We start from the raw sequence: 13,949 nt of genomic DNA on the forward strand, positions 1-13,949 counted from the left end.
GCTCCCAATACCAATTCTACTACACCATTTATTATGCCAGAAAAAGATTTAGCATGTCTCAGCACACCGTATGTCAAATGAAATGTGCCAAAAAATACCAGGATGTGCGACTGCATTGTGCCACATTTAACAGTATACAAGCCAGCATGTTTTTCTGGCTGTTCTGACCCACAATCCTCTGCAGGAGCGGAGGATGCTCCACATCGAGAGCGCAGACAGATGACAACACGTTCAATTGCCTTTTTTTTTGTTTGTTTGTTCGGTGGCTTGTGTGTATCATTACCACATTAGTATTTCATTGCTGCATGAAGCTCAAAGGGTGTGTGAGCTGCATGAGGCAGCATGTCCCAGGTGTAAGCACACTGCATGCAACAGTAGAGATTTGAGCCAGTTCTCTGTGTTTCAAATGCTGAATGTCTCCAGTAGAAATAATATTAAGTTAGCAGTTTAATGCATTAAATTAACAACAATCTAATTTATGAAAATATGAATATATGAAGAAGAATTAAAGAATGGTAAAGTGGCTCAATCAGTTAAGAAATTCTGCTGCTGGTAAAGACATGGTACATAATGATTCAGAAGATGAGGATGCACCAAGACTATGAACCTTATTCTTGTTTGTGGCCCTGAATGAATGTAAAGAAGAAACAGACGCGGTGCAGCATCCAAAGGATCCTGGTAAAGGGCTGTACAGCAGCATTTGGATCTCACTGGTTTCATGTTGGGATTCACACACAGACTTTTCAATAGTCGTTATTGCAGAGATTTGTTCACACAGGCCCTGACTTAAATTCATCATGTTTGCTGAGTGTGTGCATGTAAAACATCATCAAAGGCCGAGACGTGGTCATGATCAGCATTCATACCTTTTATTTTTTTTCTCAAAAAAGCACAAACATAAAAAAGGAATATCGAGTAAGGCAGTTTGTACATCAGTTTGGTACGCTCCCTCGTCTTCCCGCCCTCGGCTTGAAGAGCAAGTCTGGCTAGAATACACGAAGCAGGAGGAGAAAGCAGACGCCCTTCTCTCCTCATGTAAAACTAGACGTTACTGCATCAGAAGAAGGAACCTAATGTCTGGATGCATCATCACTGATGACACCATTCAAACGTGAAGAGCCATGTCTCAATATCAACTGTTAATAACTCGTGAGCAAAGCACGACTGCGATGATGCTTTTGCAGCACTCAGTGTCCGGCTGGAAATGAGCAGGAATAAAACACGATGCCGGAAGTGAACTCCTCGTATCACTACGTCTAACATGAGGAGCGGCTGTTTGAACCGTAACACGCTTTGCTTTTATGTTCGTTTATAGTGTTTATAATTACAACTCCACCACCTTGTCGTTAAAATTCACACAATGGCGACTAAATCATCGATGTAAGTTACATTATTTCCATGAAAGCAAAACAAACCATTTGGCAACAGAATCCGCCTGATAAGGCAGACAGAAATTTTCCAGTTTTCCTCCTCATTCTATAAAATGCATGGAAATTAAAAACGTATGTGTCGGTAACAGGATGACGTCCTACTGCCAGAACACACCATGTTTGGAGGATTTAAACTCTGATTTGGTACAAAAAACACTTAATTTTTCCAGAAGAGACACTTTAACACGTACAAAAGACAGGTATGAAATGCTTGAGAAAATACTTGAAAGTGGGATCATGCAAACAATTTTTTCTTTTTCTTTTTTTTTTAAATCACGCAATATTCCCTCTCTATTGTCAGAGAGTTTCATTCATCTCATCTCAGTCTCTCTTGATACTGTCAACCCTTTTAAGCTGTTTCATTTCAGTCGAGCAGGGATTTGGCCTTGAGGCAAAAATCATTACTATAAAACGATAACAAAACTAAAAGGAAAATGTTTAATCCTAGATTATTTTTCCGTTAAATACCAAAATTAAAAAAAGCAATCTGAGAAAGGATTCTCAGGGTCGTTTTCCTGAAAGTACAGATAAACTGCAGCTCCTCATGCTGCCCCGAAGCAGAGAGAGACGTCTCTCTCTCTCTCTCTCTCTCTCTCTCTCACACACACACACACACACACACACACACACACACACACACACACACACACACACACACACACACACACACACACACACACACACACACACACACAGCATGTGAGGAACAGTAAAGTGGGATTAATAAGAGTGGTGGTGGAGATGCATCGTGGGTAATAATCCTTAACTGGGGCAGCAGGCAGCGCGAAAAGGATGGATGGATGACACCAACCCCCCACTCCTCCGGGTGGCATGGCTCACCCCCGTGAGCAAATCCACCACCCTCCATCTGTGACTGTGCTTTTGAGGAGAGTCCCGCTGCTGAAGTGTTATCGAGAGAGGCAGCGAGAGGATTTACTGACAGAGAATCAGGCTTTCATTCCACCAGGAAGTCTCCGCTGCGGACAGAACACGAGAGAGTGACGCAAAAACAAACACAGAGAGAGTTTTCCTGAGAGAAACGAAGCTGAAGCCGTCTGCATGTGTTTGTGTGGAAGTCAGTGGGGGGGGGGGCACGCCGCTGGGAGTCACGCCTGCTGCGAGTGTGTGGGTGCCGTGTGTGGTGCTGGCCCCCAACCTTTTTGGCTTGTGTGACTGCTTAAAACCAAAGCAAAGAGGGAAGTCTCCGAAAATAAAGAGAATTTTTCACGTTCGCTTGTGTTGTAGGTTGGGAACCACTGGTGTGCACAATGAGTGTGTGCTGTACAGGAACGACACAGGGGGGGTGGTTAATAGGTCAGGGAAGCAGTACAAACACATGGGGGGTGAAGTCATCTGTAGCACCCTGTGAGGAATACAATTTAGTAGGCTGTGATCATGCATAGGAAGAAAGAAGAAAAGCCATTTTTTAACTGAATGCGACCCAGATTTCACTTCCTGTTCAGTCGAGCCGCGAACGCAGCAGAGTCTCACACTGGGTTAAAAAACAGCTGTTCCTTTGAGTCCCTATGCCGTCTGTTAGATTACATATACAGTACAGTGCAGATGCAGCCCTCCTGCATCCGTCAGCGATGTGGAGTGAGCTGATCCGACCTCGGCTCTTCTAGACCGTCTTCCTCGCTGTTAGTACCCTGACGATGCTGCCCACTCCTCCGGCCGCCAGAGCCTGGAGACACGCGGGGAGAAATAAGGTCAGGCTGTTTTTGTCTCTACATTCCCACCGTGGCCTCAAACCACAGATCCCTAACATGGCGCTTCTTCAGACATGTTCATCCTTTAGACGAGAGGGTTTTCATGAAACCTTCCCTGTGTGTGAATATTTACCTTTTCGTGCCACTGCAGCAAGACTGCGCTGCTGTTTTCTGACGGCCTCTCGAAGCCTTTGTAGATGTATTTCATCAACAGGTCCACGCCGTTCTTGTCGAGGGACTGCACCCCTTTCTCAATGTCACTGCTCTTGAAGGCGCTGAGCACCTTCAGCACCAAACCCTCTGCACGATCCTGAAAAGAAAAGGAAGATAAACTGTGAGGACGACGACGAGTCTAGCTCATTACAAGCCCCAGACCTCTGCATCACTGCTCACTGACAAAGAAAACAAAACCCACCTTCACATTCTGGTTCTTTGTGTTGATCGGCGGGTTCTTCAGAACTGCGTGCAAAGCCTCCATGAGATTTCCTGTGCAGGGGGGGTTAAGGATGCAATGCAGCACAGCAGGGGCCAATACACCCAAATATGAGACATGATGCCACTGTCAGGCCATCAGAATACCCTGAATGACTGATCTCTGACTGTGCTCAGAGGCCAGATCTGGTGAGGGTGCTTTCAGTTACGCTCTCTCCAAAAAAATAAAAAATAAAAAAGAGTAATAACCTGCCTGATGGCCTGAGGTCTGTCACAACGGTCTCCACTTTCAAAAGCAAAATGAAAACATTTGGGTTTTCTCCAGGCTCATGATTAGCGACTGTAGGTGTGTGTCTGTTTGCAGGGTGGCTGTGGGGTCCTCGCAGGCTTTGGATGGGTGCATTGTCATGTAAAGCACATTTGAGCTTGCCTGTAAGGAAAGGTGCAAAAGCAAATAACAGAGCCTTGCCTTCATGCATGCATACACACCTTGAAGGACAGGTTCACATTTTTCGACAAATCAAGCATGCTCCATGTTGGGCTCATTATAGCGCAGCAGGGTGTCTGCTAAGCTGCAGTGGTGGGCGAGGAGCACAAAGAGTGGATGTTACTCTGCACTGACAGACATGTCAGAATTGGTTTTCTGTGCATATTTTGAGGATTGCACTGTCAGACTGGGAAAACTGTGAACTTCTCCTTTAAATCTCCTCCACTGTGACATGAAGTGGGAGGAAATCTTGCACAATGAGGAAGTGGAGCAAGTCCAGGCCTTATAAGGCATATGAGACTAAAAACTGAATGTTCAGAATAGCCAGAATAACTGTGCTCTTCATGCAAGCGTTGTAGCAAAGAGGATACAGAGTGTTAGCACATGAGCCAAACCTGCTGCTGTAACAGCGAACCTGCAGACACACAAAGTCGCACCAATCTGTAAAGACACTGCGGTGAGTAGAAGGCTTTAAACAGGAAACTTGCGGTTCTACAAACGCATACTAGCTTGAATTTAATATCCATAAAGAGCCTGCTGTGTCTTGGGGCAGAAATCCCTGGAATGTGACTGCCAGGCAAGTCTGGACAGTAACTGGCCTCCTTCCTAAACGCCCATTCATCCAGGCAGCAACAGCAGACTCATATCGAGGCAATTAGCGGATAAATCGCAGCCCTGATTACATGCAGACCTGTCGACTGTTGTTTTCCTCGGCAGGTCGTATGTGCTAACAGACGGGCTAGCTAATCACAGAAAGGATATTGCCTGATGAGGGAGTCAACCTCTGCCTCGTCGGGACCCAGCTGGTTTTCTCCTCCGTCCTCCTCGTCCACGAATTTGTTCTCGTCGTACTCGTCCACGTCCACTCGCCTGAAGCGGGCGGACACGGTGTTCTTCGACATGTCGGTGGCGGTTTGAGCGTCTGATTCTTCACCGAAAAGGACAAGAGTTCGAGCTCAAGTCCGGCCTTTTTTCTAGCGGTGCTTTTCTTTGATACGGCTGTCACGGACAGGCAGGTTCCTGACTTCCTCCCTCTTTTTTTCTGTGTGGTTTTTGCCTACGTGTACACGACATCACCACCTAGCGGGCAAAATGTGATGCTCCAAACTGCTATCTGCACTTCCCATTTATGTCCGCAAGGGGGCAATCAAACACAAGAAATTAAACCACTGTCTGCGGACGCGTCACACTCACTAACACGTCCCTTTTCCTCGCTCATGAGTCTGCACATTTTTGACGAAACAGCATCAAGACTGATGTTACATAAACTCACACCATTTCCCCTTATTTATTTAACAGCTGAAGTCTAGTTCCTGTATATTTTAACTCCATGCTTTCACAGCATTCTGAATGTTGTCAGATATGTAAAGTAAAACAAAACAAACAAACAAAAAATATTATGTATACACACGTGTGTGTGTGTGTGTGTGTGTGTGTGTGTGTGTGTGTGTGTGTGTGTGTGTGTGTGTGTGTGTGTGTAGGTGTGTGTGCGTGTGTGTGTGTGTGTATTTATTTCCATGGTCATTTTCCATGGTCATGACCTTACTGTCTCTATTTTTTAAATCTCTCTCTCTCTATATATATACACACACACACACACACACACACACACACACATATATATATATATATATATATGCATTCCTGATCAAAATTTTAATTTTTTAATTTTTTGAAAAATTGCAAGAATTTACATTTTGGACTGTTGGATCTTAAGAAGGTTCTAAGTAGAGCTTCAAAATGCAAAAAGAAGAAATGGGAGTGAGACGAAAAAAAAAATGAGTAAGCAATTTATTGCAAAAAAGTATTAAACTGAAATAGGCTGTTCATCAGCTGATCAAAAGTTTAAGACCACAGCATTAAAAAGCCCAAATCTTCGCAAAAATGTGGATTCAGTGTCATTTTCTGTCAGGTCTACACTGTCATGACCTCCTGATGGCAAAGGCAAAAAAGCTTTCTCTCTTTGAACGCGGTCGGATTGTTGAGCTGCACAAGCAAGGCCTCTCGCAGCGTGCCATCGCTGCTGAGGTTGGACGCAGTAAGACAGTCATTTTAAACTTCTTAAAAGATCCTGAGGGTTATGGAACAAAAAAGTCAAGTGGTAGACCCAAAAAAAATTCACCAGCCCTGAGCTGGAGGATCCAATTGGCTGTCCGTCAAGACACAGGACAATCCTCGGCCCAAATTAAGCTTGTCACTGGTGCCAACTGCAGTCCCATAACCATCAGACGGCATCTGCGAGAGAAGGCTTTTAAGAACAAAAAATGTCTTCAAAGGCCTCGTCTCCTTCAACAGCACAAAATTGCCCGTTCGGAGTTTGCACGAGAGCACCAAACATGGGACATTGAAAGGTGGAAGAAAGTTTTATTCTCCGATGAGAAAAAATTTAACCTTGACAGTCCTGATGGCTTCCAACGTTACTGGCATGACAAGGAGATCCCACCTGAGATGTTTTATACACGGCACAGTGGAGGGGGCGCCATCATGATCTGGGGGGCTTTTTCCTTCAATGGAGCAACGGAGCTTCAGGTTGTGCAGAGGCGTCAAACGGCAGCTGGCTATGTGGAGATGTTGCAGGGGGCATCCCTCATGACTGAAGGCCATCGTCTGTGTGGTGATGACTGGGTTTTTCAACAGGACAACGCTGCAGTTCACAGTGCCCGCCTGACAAAGGACTTCTTCCAGAGAAATAACATCACTCTTTTGGACCATCCTGCGTGTTCCCCTGATCTAAATCCAATTGAGAACATTTGGGGGTGGATGGCAGGGGAAGTTTACAAAAATGGACAGCAGTTCCAGACAGTGGACGCCCTCCGTGAAGCCATCTTCACCACTTGGAGCAACATTCACAACACTAGCATCAAGCATGCCGAAACGAATTTTTGAGGTGATTAACGACAATGGTGCAGCTACTCATTACTGAGTCTTGAACACTGAGTTTTGAACATTTTATTTCTATTTTAGGGGGTTTGGGGTTTTTTTTTGAGATATGGTCTTAAACTTTTGATCAGCTGATGAACAGCCTATTTCAGTTTAATACTTTTTTGCAATAAATTGGTTACTCAAATTTTTTTTGTCTTACTCCCATTTCTTCTTTTTGCATTTTGAAGCTCTACTTAGAACCTTCTTAAGATCCAACAGTGCAAAATGTAATTCCTTGCAATTTTTTAAAATTAAAATATAGAAAAAGGAAATATATATATTTAGGAAATATATATATATATATATATATATATATATATATATATATATATATATATATATATATATATATATATATATATATATATATATATATATATATATACACACACACACACACACACACACACACACACACACACACACACACACACACACACACATATGTATATATATGTGTATATATATATGTGTGTGTGTGTGTGTATGTGTGTATATATATATATATATATATATATAACATAATGAGCCCCTCATTATATTTGCTGCTGTGCGTTTTCACATTTTTTCCCCCTTTTTTCTCTCAAAAACACAAAATAAACAATAAAGACAAACAAATACAATAATAAAATACAAATGAAAGAATTTGAAATAAAATGACATAAAAATGTTTTGACAAAACATACAAATATGAATCAGAAAACTTTATTTCAATTCATCTTCATTGTCGTGATACTTGTCTACAATAAAATATAGTCTTATTGTTAAAAGATAGTTTAAATTTGCTGAACATTATTAAAAAAGTATGCCATAAGTTTCTGTAAAATTTTAAAAGTGAACAATTTTAGTTTAGATGCAGGATTATTAGGAAACTGATTTGTAGAAAGAAAAAATTCACATAAATCTTTCAGCACCTATACACATTTCTTCAGCCTTCAGCAACATGACGCAGCAAAGTGACTGTAAACCATGAGAATAACCCACAGAGCCCACATGCACATTTCTATCAAGTTTCAAAGCAACGTTCAACAGTCTGTTTGACCAGCCTTGAATTAATGGAGCTACGCTATCTCTCCATTTACAGAATATCCAGCAACTTCTCATATCGTTGATCGGACAGTCTACAGAGAAGAAGCCTCCCTGAGGATCTTTTTTTTTTTTAAGAAAGTCCTGTTTATAAGAAAAAAACAAATGGTATGAAAGCATGGAAAACACAATTCATACACACACACACACACACACACACACACACACACACACACACACACACACACACACAAACACAGGGGTGCTGTAAGTGTGTGATACCCCTACATAGCAAGCATATAATTCATCTCTATGACTGTGTGGGTTTTTACTCTGATAGGACACAGATACCCCCGCTGCAGTGATTATCTGCTGGAATCCAAACAGATGATCTACACAAGCAGCGCTGGTGTGTCTGTGTGTGTGTGTGTTGAGTCACAGTGCCCACTGACCATTTCACAGCTGTGGTATAAGTAGTTAATGGCCTGTGATCCCACGGACCTCCACATCAGCTCCGTGATGTCAGAGTTTTCCTGCGTCACATTAAAGTGCGCTTTTCTCTTTGCAGGAAGTCAGACACACTTTCCATGTTGCTAATTCACACACTCATCTTTATTTGAAGCAGAACGGTGAGCTGGAATAAACACAAACAGGCATATCCGCTTGTCAAGCTGCAAGACAAATGGGGTCAAAGTTTTGGCGCCTTTGCGTCTTTTCATCCTCAAACTCCTCTGAGCTCATGCTGAAGTCTGGCGGGGAGTCCTGTGCTGTTGCCATGGCTAACAGGCACACGGTTCACTGGTATGGATTCTGACCAATAAGCTCAAAACACACAAGCCTCTTCTGGGAAGGCAAGAAAGTTGGACACACCTATGTTTAATGAACGTCTTTTTTTTTTGTTGTTGTTGCTGGAAGTGGAATTTTTTTAATTTCCTTATCTGGCCTGTCTAGACTGCTGGCCCCTTGCCTCGGGAGGGGAAAGGATAACACCAGTCGATGCATTTCCCTTTGTGGACCTCCCATTCCCGCCAACACGCACACACCTGTGCACACAGACACACTCACACACCTGCACACACACTTCTACATTTATGAGGGCCCTCACTGACATACTGCCTTCCCTAGCACTGGATCCTAACCTTGACCATCACAGCTAAATACCCAAGCCTAACCTTAAACCCACGTCTAAACCTTCAAGCAGTTCTTTTGAGTTGCAGCACCAGCCAAAATGTCCCCATGTTCCAAAAATGTCCTCGCTCCGTTGGTTAAAAACTTGTCCTCCCTATGTAGCAAGTACAAGTACAAGTATACACACACACACACACACACACACACACACACACACACACACACACACACACACACACACGCGCGCGCGCGCGTCATAGCTGATCCATGAGGGCAGCAGGTCTGTTACAGAAGACAGAGAAACTGTTGCTCCCTGCACTAGGCATGACTGTAAGAGTGAGGCTGAATATCACATTTCAGAATAGCAGGATAGGATGATTGTGAAACAGAGAAGTCTCATTCACACGCACGCACACGCACACACACACGCACACACGCACACGCACACGCACACGCACACACACACACACGCACATAAGCACGCACTCACACAGCCTTGCGTGCATTGGTCATGAGTGTCCTCATTGCGGGCTTTGTGGAGGGCCCCAACCCGTCTGTGCTATGCGAATGACTCAACACATCAAAAGGCGAGGATGCAGGCACATACACGAGCTTCACGTGAATGTGCAAATTAACAAGCCCTGGAAATTTTCAATATTTCATCTTCCCCTCCTTCTGTACGGTGCACACTGAGAGCGAGAGGAGAAGGAGGAGAAGAACTTGAAACGGCCTCTGAGGAGTTACTCCAGCTTTCAGTGCTGGAGCAAATCTGCGGGCTCTGAGCCAGGTGCTTCCGTGCCAGAGAAAAGGACTAACATCACAGCAAAGTAGCCTAAGCACATAATTGGTACTTTCACATCAGGGGAACATTTCTCTTGGATGATGATTTAATTGGGGAATGTAATGAATTAGTGGGGGCTGTGCTGGAGCAGGTCTTCAGGCAGGCAGAGACGGTGGGTGGCTTCTTCCTCTCTGGAGGTGAAAGTGGTTCCCTGGGTTGTTTCGTAATATCACATTGATCTTAAAGTTAGAGCATGCTGACATGATCATAGAAGTCATGCGCATGTTTTTGGCTTTTAGATGACACATTTTCTATTCATAGACGCAGATAGTTTGGGTTTGATTTATGCAGGTTATCCCATTTTGAGATTTCTGCCTGTGATGCACATGTGAAATAATTCTTTCATGCATCATTTAAATTGTGTTTAAAGGTTTATATTGTCTCACTTAACCCTCCCTGTTTTCTGCCCATAGTTTTGGTTTTATTTGCACTCATTTTTAGCCTTGAGATTGATCGACTAAAATATTAAGAGTCTTTATAAAACTGCAGACCAAATATGAGGCAAGCCAGAACAGATTTTTAGCACAATCGTTAACAAAACAGTCCTTGTAGTGCAAAAATTGCAGCATTTAATGTAATATACAAGTCTCCAGCTCTGAGTTTCACCTCAACATCTGCACAAATATAACAAAGCTATCTGTATGACTGGACGACTAGAAACAAGGGAGGAAGTTTTGTTTTGTAATTTGTGTGAACCAGCTCTTAATGACCCGTTTATACCATGTTTAGATTAATATGAGGGATTTAACTGTGAGACTGACTTACTTATTTATTATCGGTCATCATATGACTCACTATGTGGAAACATATTTTGAACTGACATTAAATAAAGGACCCAAAAAGCCATTTTGTTGTGGATTAAATGTACCATTTCTACCATTCAAAATAGATGATTGATGAAATGTTTAAAAAGCAGTTCTGTTTGTTTAGTCTGTCTCTCTTTCTGTCTGGATCACTGTCTCTCTGTGGATTACAGTCATTATTAGTATTTGGACATTATCATTGAACATTTTGAATTAACCACTCACATACACTCAGACAGTATGTATGCAAAGCTTTATGCAACTTCTCATATTTCTCATCCAACTCACCAAGAAGCAGCCGGCGGCTCACCTTGTTTGTTTTGACATTGTATATATCTGGATTTTGTGGATTTGGATACCTGTTTGTGTGGCTCAGTCTCATGCCACAGGGTGCTATAGACTCGCCGATTCACTTGAGGATAATGTGTCTGTGTCACGTTTTGTCTTGCCCAGACATGAAGATAGACTGTATAAAACATAGTCTCTGTGACGTCATAGATAGGTTTCTGGAGAGCCACTGTGACGCTCGGTGCCCGTGGCTCTGGCCGTCACCATCTTGGCGGCGCCTGACTCCACCAAACTCCAGGCTAATCCAAAAATCAGGAGTGTGGGTGGAGCCGAAACTTGCCAAATTAAGCCAGGTTGTTGAAATTTAGCTGCTAGCTGTTACTTAGAGCTGCCATGCTCATTGAAATGCAGAACTTTAAGCTTTTATATAATTTAAGGGGGCTGCACGGTGGCGCAGCAGGTAGTGCGGGTGCCTCACAGCAAGAAGGTTGCCGGTTCGATCCCCGGGTCAGGCGGGGCCTTTCTGTGTGAAGTTTGCATGTTCTTCCCGTGCATGCGTGGGTTCTCTCCGGGTACTCCGGCTTCCTCCCACAGACCAAAAACATGCTCATTAGGTTAATTGATGACTCTAAATTGTCCGTAGGTGTGAGTGTGAGTGTGAATGTTTGTCTGTCTTTGCATGTGGCCCTGCAATCGGCTGGCGACCGGTTCAGGGTGTACCCCGCCTCTCGCCCATTGTAGTTGGGATAGGCTCCAGCCCCCCGCAACCCCGAAAGGGATAGGCGGTATAGATAATGGATGGAGTTATATGAAAATTCAACCATATAGTTGTCATGAAAGGGGAAATTAGCTACAGAGACCAGGCTGTAAACATGTTTGTTTCCGCTGTAAAGTTGAACATTTTAATATGGGGTCTATGGGGATTGACTCAATTTTGAAGCCAGCCTCAAGTGGCCATTGGGGGAACTGCAGTGAAGTTTTGGTGCCTTTTTGTGTAACCAAAACTGTGACTGACACCTGAAATGTGTCTCGACAAGCTTTATTTTGAAAGTCAAACAGGACACATGTTGCTTCTTTGGACTGCAACTGCTGCACAACATTTTCCCAGAATGAAAAAAGTTCTGTCTAATCTTAAAATGATAACATAAAAGTCATTCAATTTGCATCAAAGTTAAGCTAATCTCAGGTATTGTATCTAAAAGACAGGATGATACAAATGTCACTCTGTGCTGTGGATAGAGACATGAGCTGCAGCTCAACATACAGTAAAGCCTCCATTTCATACGGTGAAAAGCTTTTTCTAAAAACTGATGGGATCTCAACACAGACCAATCCTGTCACGCCACATTTTTTAAATATCTAAGACAAACAAGAGGAAACGGAAAACGCCGCAGCTGGACTTTTCCCACAGCTGTTTGTTGGTTCAGGGTGAAGGAAGGGTGTCAAATATTTTATGAGAAAACATGACACAAAAGATAAAATTCTCTCTTTTATTATCAACCTTTTACGTCACACATAAGCATTATGTATGACAGGCTTTGCCAGTTAAAATCCAAACAGTTCATGATGACTGGAGTATTTCTGTACATGTCTTGATCCCCTCGAACTGACCGTTTAGCATCTCACACACTTGTAAACATTATCAAAGATCATATAAATGTAATATGACAAAAAATATTAGAAAATCAAATGGCTACTGCTCATGAATGCTTTCTAAATGAACTAACCTTAAGCTTCAAAGACAATAAAGTATAACATGGCAACTCAAGATGTCTTCATAAAATGATCAGTGCTTGTTTTGTTGCACATAGCTTTGAGTATGCACTTTGTATTAAAAAGCATTTCAACATTTTGGGAGATAACCTCAACAGAAAGACCGATGCCACTCTCATATCTATTACCGCCAGTAGCTGGTTAGCTTAGCTTAGCTTAGCTTAAAGACTGAAAAGGGGAAAGAGCCAGCCTGCTTACTCCCAAGGTAAGAAACTCCCCCTGCTGGCAACTCTAAATCTCATAACATGTTATATCTTGTTAATCTTCTAATAAATTGTAGTTTTTGTACATTTGATCAAAGCAAAGCTGGCTGTTTCCCCTGTTCGCTTTATGCTGAGCTAAGCTAACTGGCTGCGGGCTAATAGTAAGAACTTCTGAGTTTGGGTCCAGAAGTAAGGAAACCTCACTCAACCACCGACATTTCTAACAGTAAGACACAAGAGTGGTGTGATAAACAAATACAAATAAGCATACTCCTCAAACATAAAAGAACGCAACAGAAAAACCTGCAAAAAAAGAGGCACAAGTGATCTGCTCAAAAATCAGCATACAGGCAAAGTTGCAAAGTCTTGTTGGTCATGAATCCCTGCAGCGAGTCTGCACAACACTTTTTTTTGTCTTCTCAGACTGAAGGGGGCTGAAACATGAGCATGCAGGGGTCGGAAGTGCTCCAGTGTAAAATTCCACTGTTGTGTGTGCAGCCTTCGGGCCCCTGCGAGTATAGGTGTAGTGTGTCAGATTCCAGGCCTCCACTGCTGCAGGTGTAGGTGTAGTGTGTAAAATTCCACTGTGTGCCGCAGAGAGCCACCATTTCCAGCTGCGAGCAGGTCTCGTGATTCTCACCACTCCGCCCAGCCTTCCCTTGCTCTGACCTAAGCTCCACTTCAGTGTGCGGGGGCCGCTCGAGGAGTCCTGCAGCAAGTTGGGTTTTCAGGGGGAGGAAATGGGCTGAGCAAAGCAAACCTGTGCCTGTATCTAAAAGGCAGCCTGAAACAACATGGACAGGAAAAAAAAACAAACCATTATCCCAATAAAAAGGGGGGGGGGGGGGGGGCGCTGTTTCTATGGCATCAGGTTTTGTTTTTCCAAAATGGTGGCTTTAATATGAGA

At 43.2% G+C, this 13,949-nt stretch overlaps 1 protein-coding gene across 1 annotated transcript; it reads right to left on the bottom strand.

Annotated features, from left to right (window-relative positions):
- Nucleotides 1–847: 847 nt before the first annotated feature.
- On the bottom strand, nucleotides 848–5,085 carry arpc5b (actin related protein 2/3 complex, subunit 5B). Its single transcript, XM_070961603.1, has 4 exons — nucleotides 4,832–5,085; nucleotides 3,555–3,638; nucleotides 3,273–3,449; nucleotides 848–3,114 (listed from the first exon to the last, which is right to left on the bottom strand). The coding sequence occupies exons 1-4, from the start codon at nucleotides 4,958–4,960 to the stop codon at nucleotides 3,052–3,054; spliced, it is 453 nt and encodes a 150-aa protein (XP_070817704.1). The 5' UTR covers nucleotides 4,961–5,085; the 3' UTR covers nucleotides 848–3,051.
- Between the last annotated feature and the right edge of the window lie 8,864 nt (nucleotides 5,086–13,949).

The sequence above is a fragment of the Chaetodon trifascialis genome, chromosome 4 (assembly GCF_039877785.1).
Source record: "Chaetodon trifascialis isolate fChaTrf1 chromosome 4, fChaTrf1.hap1, whole genome shotgun sequence".
NCBI lineage: Eukaryota > Metazoa > Chordata > Actinopteri > Chaetodontiformes > Chaetodontidae > Chaetodon > Chaetodon trifascialis.

Coding starts and splice junctions, on each gene's coding strand:
- arpc5b (XM_070961603.1), bottom strand. CDS start 4,960: ATGTCGAAGAACACCGTGTCCGCCCGCTTCAGGCGAGTGGACGTGGAC. Junction 3,450..3,554: donor CAAAGAACCAGAATGTGAAG/GTGGGTTTTGTT, acceptor TTTTCTTTTCAG/GATCGTGCAGAGGGTTTGGT. Junction 3,115..3,272: donor TGCTGCAGTGGCACGAAAAG/GTAAATATTCAC, acceptor GCGTGTCTCCAG/GCTCTGGCGGCCGGAGGAGT.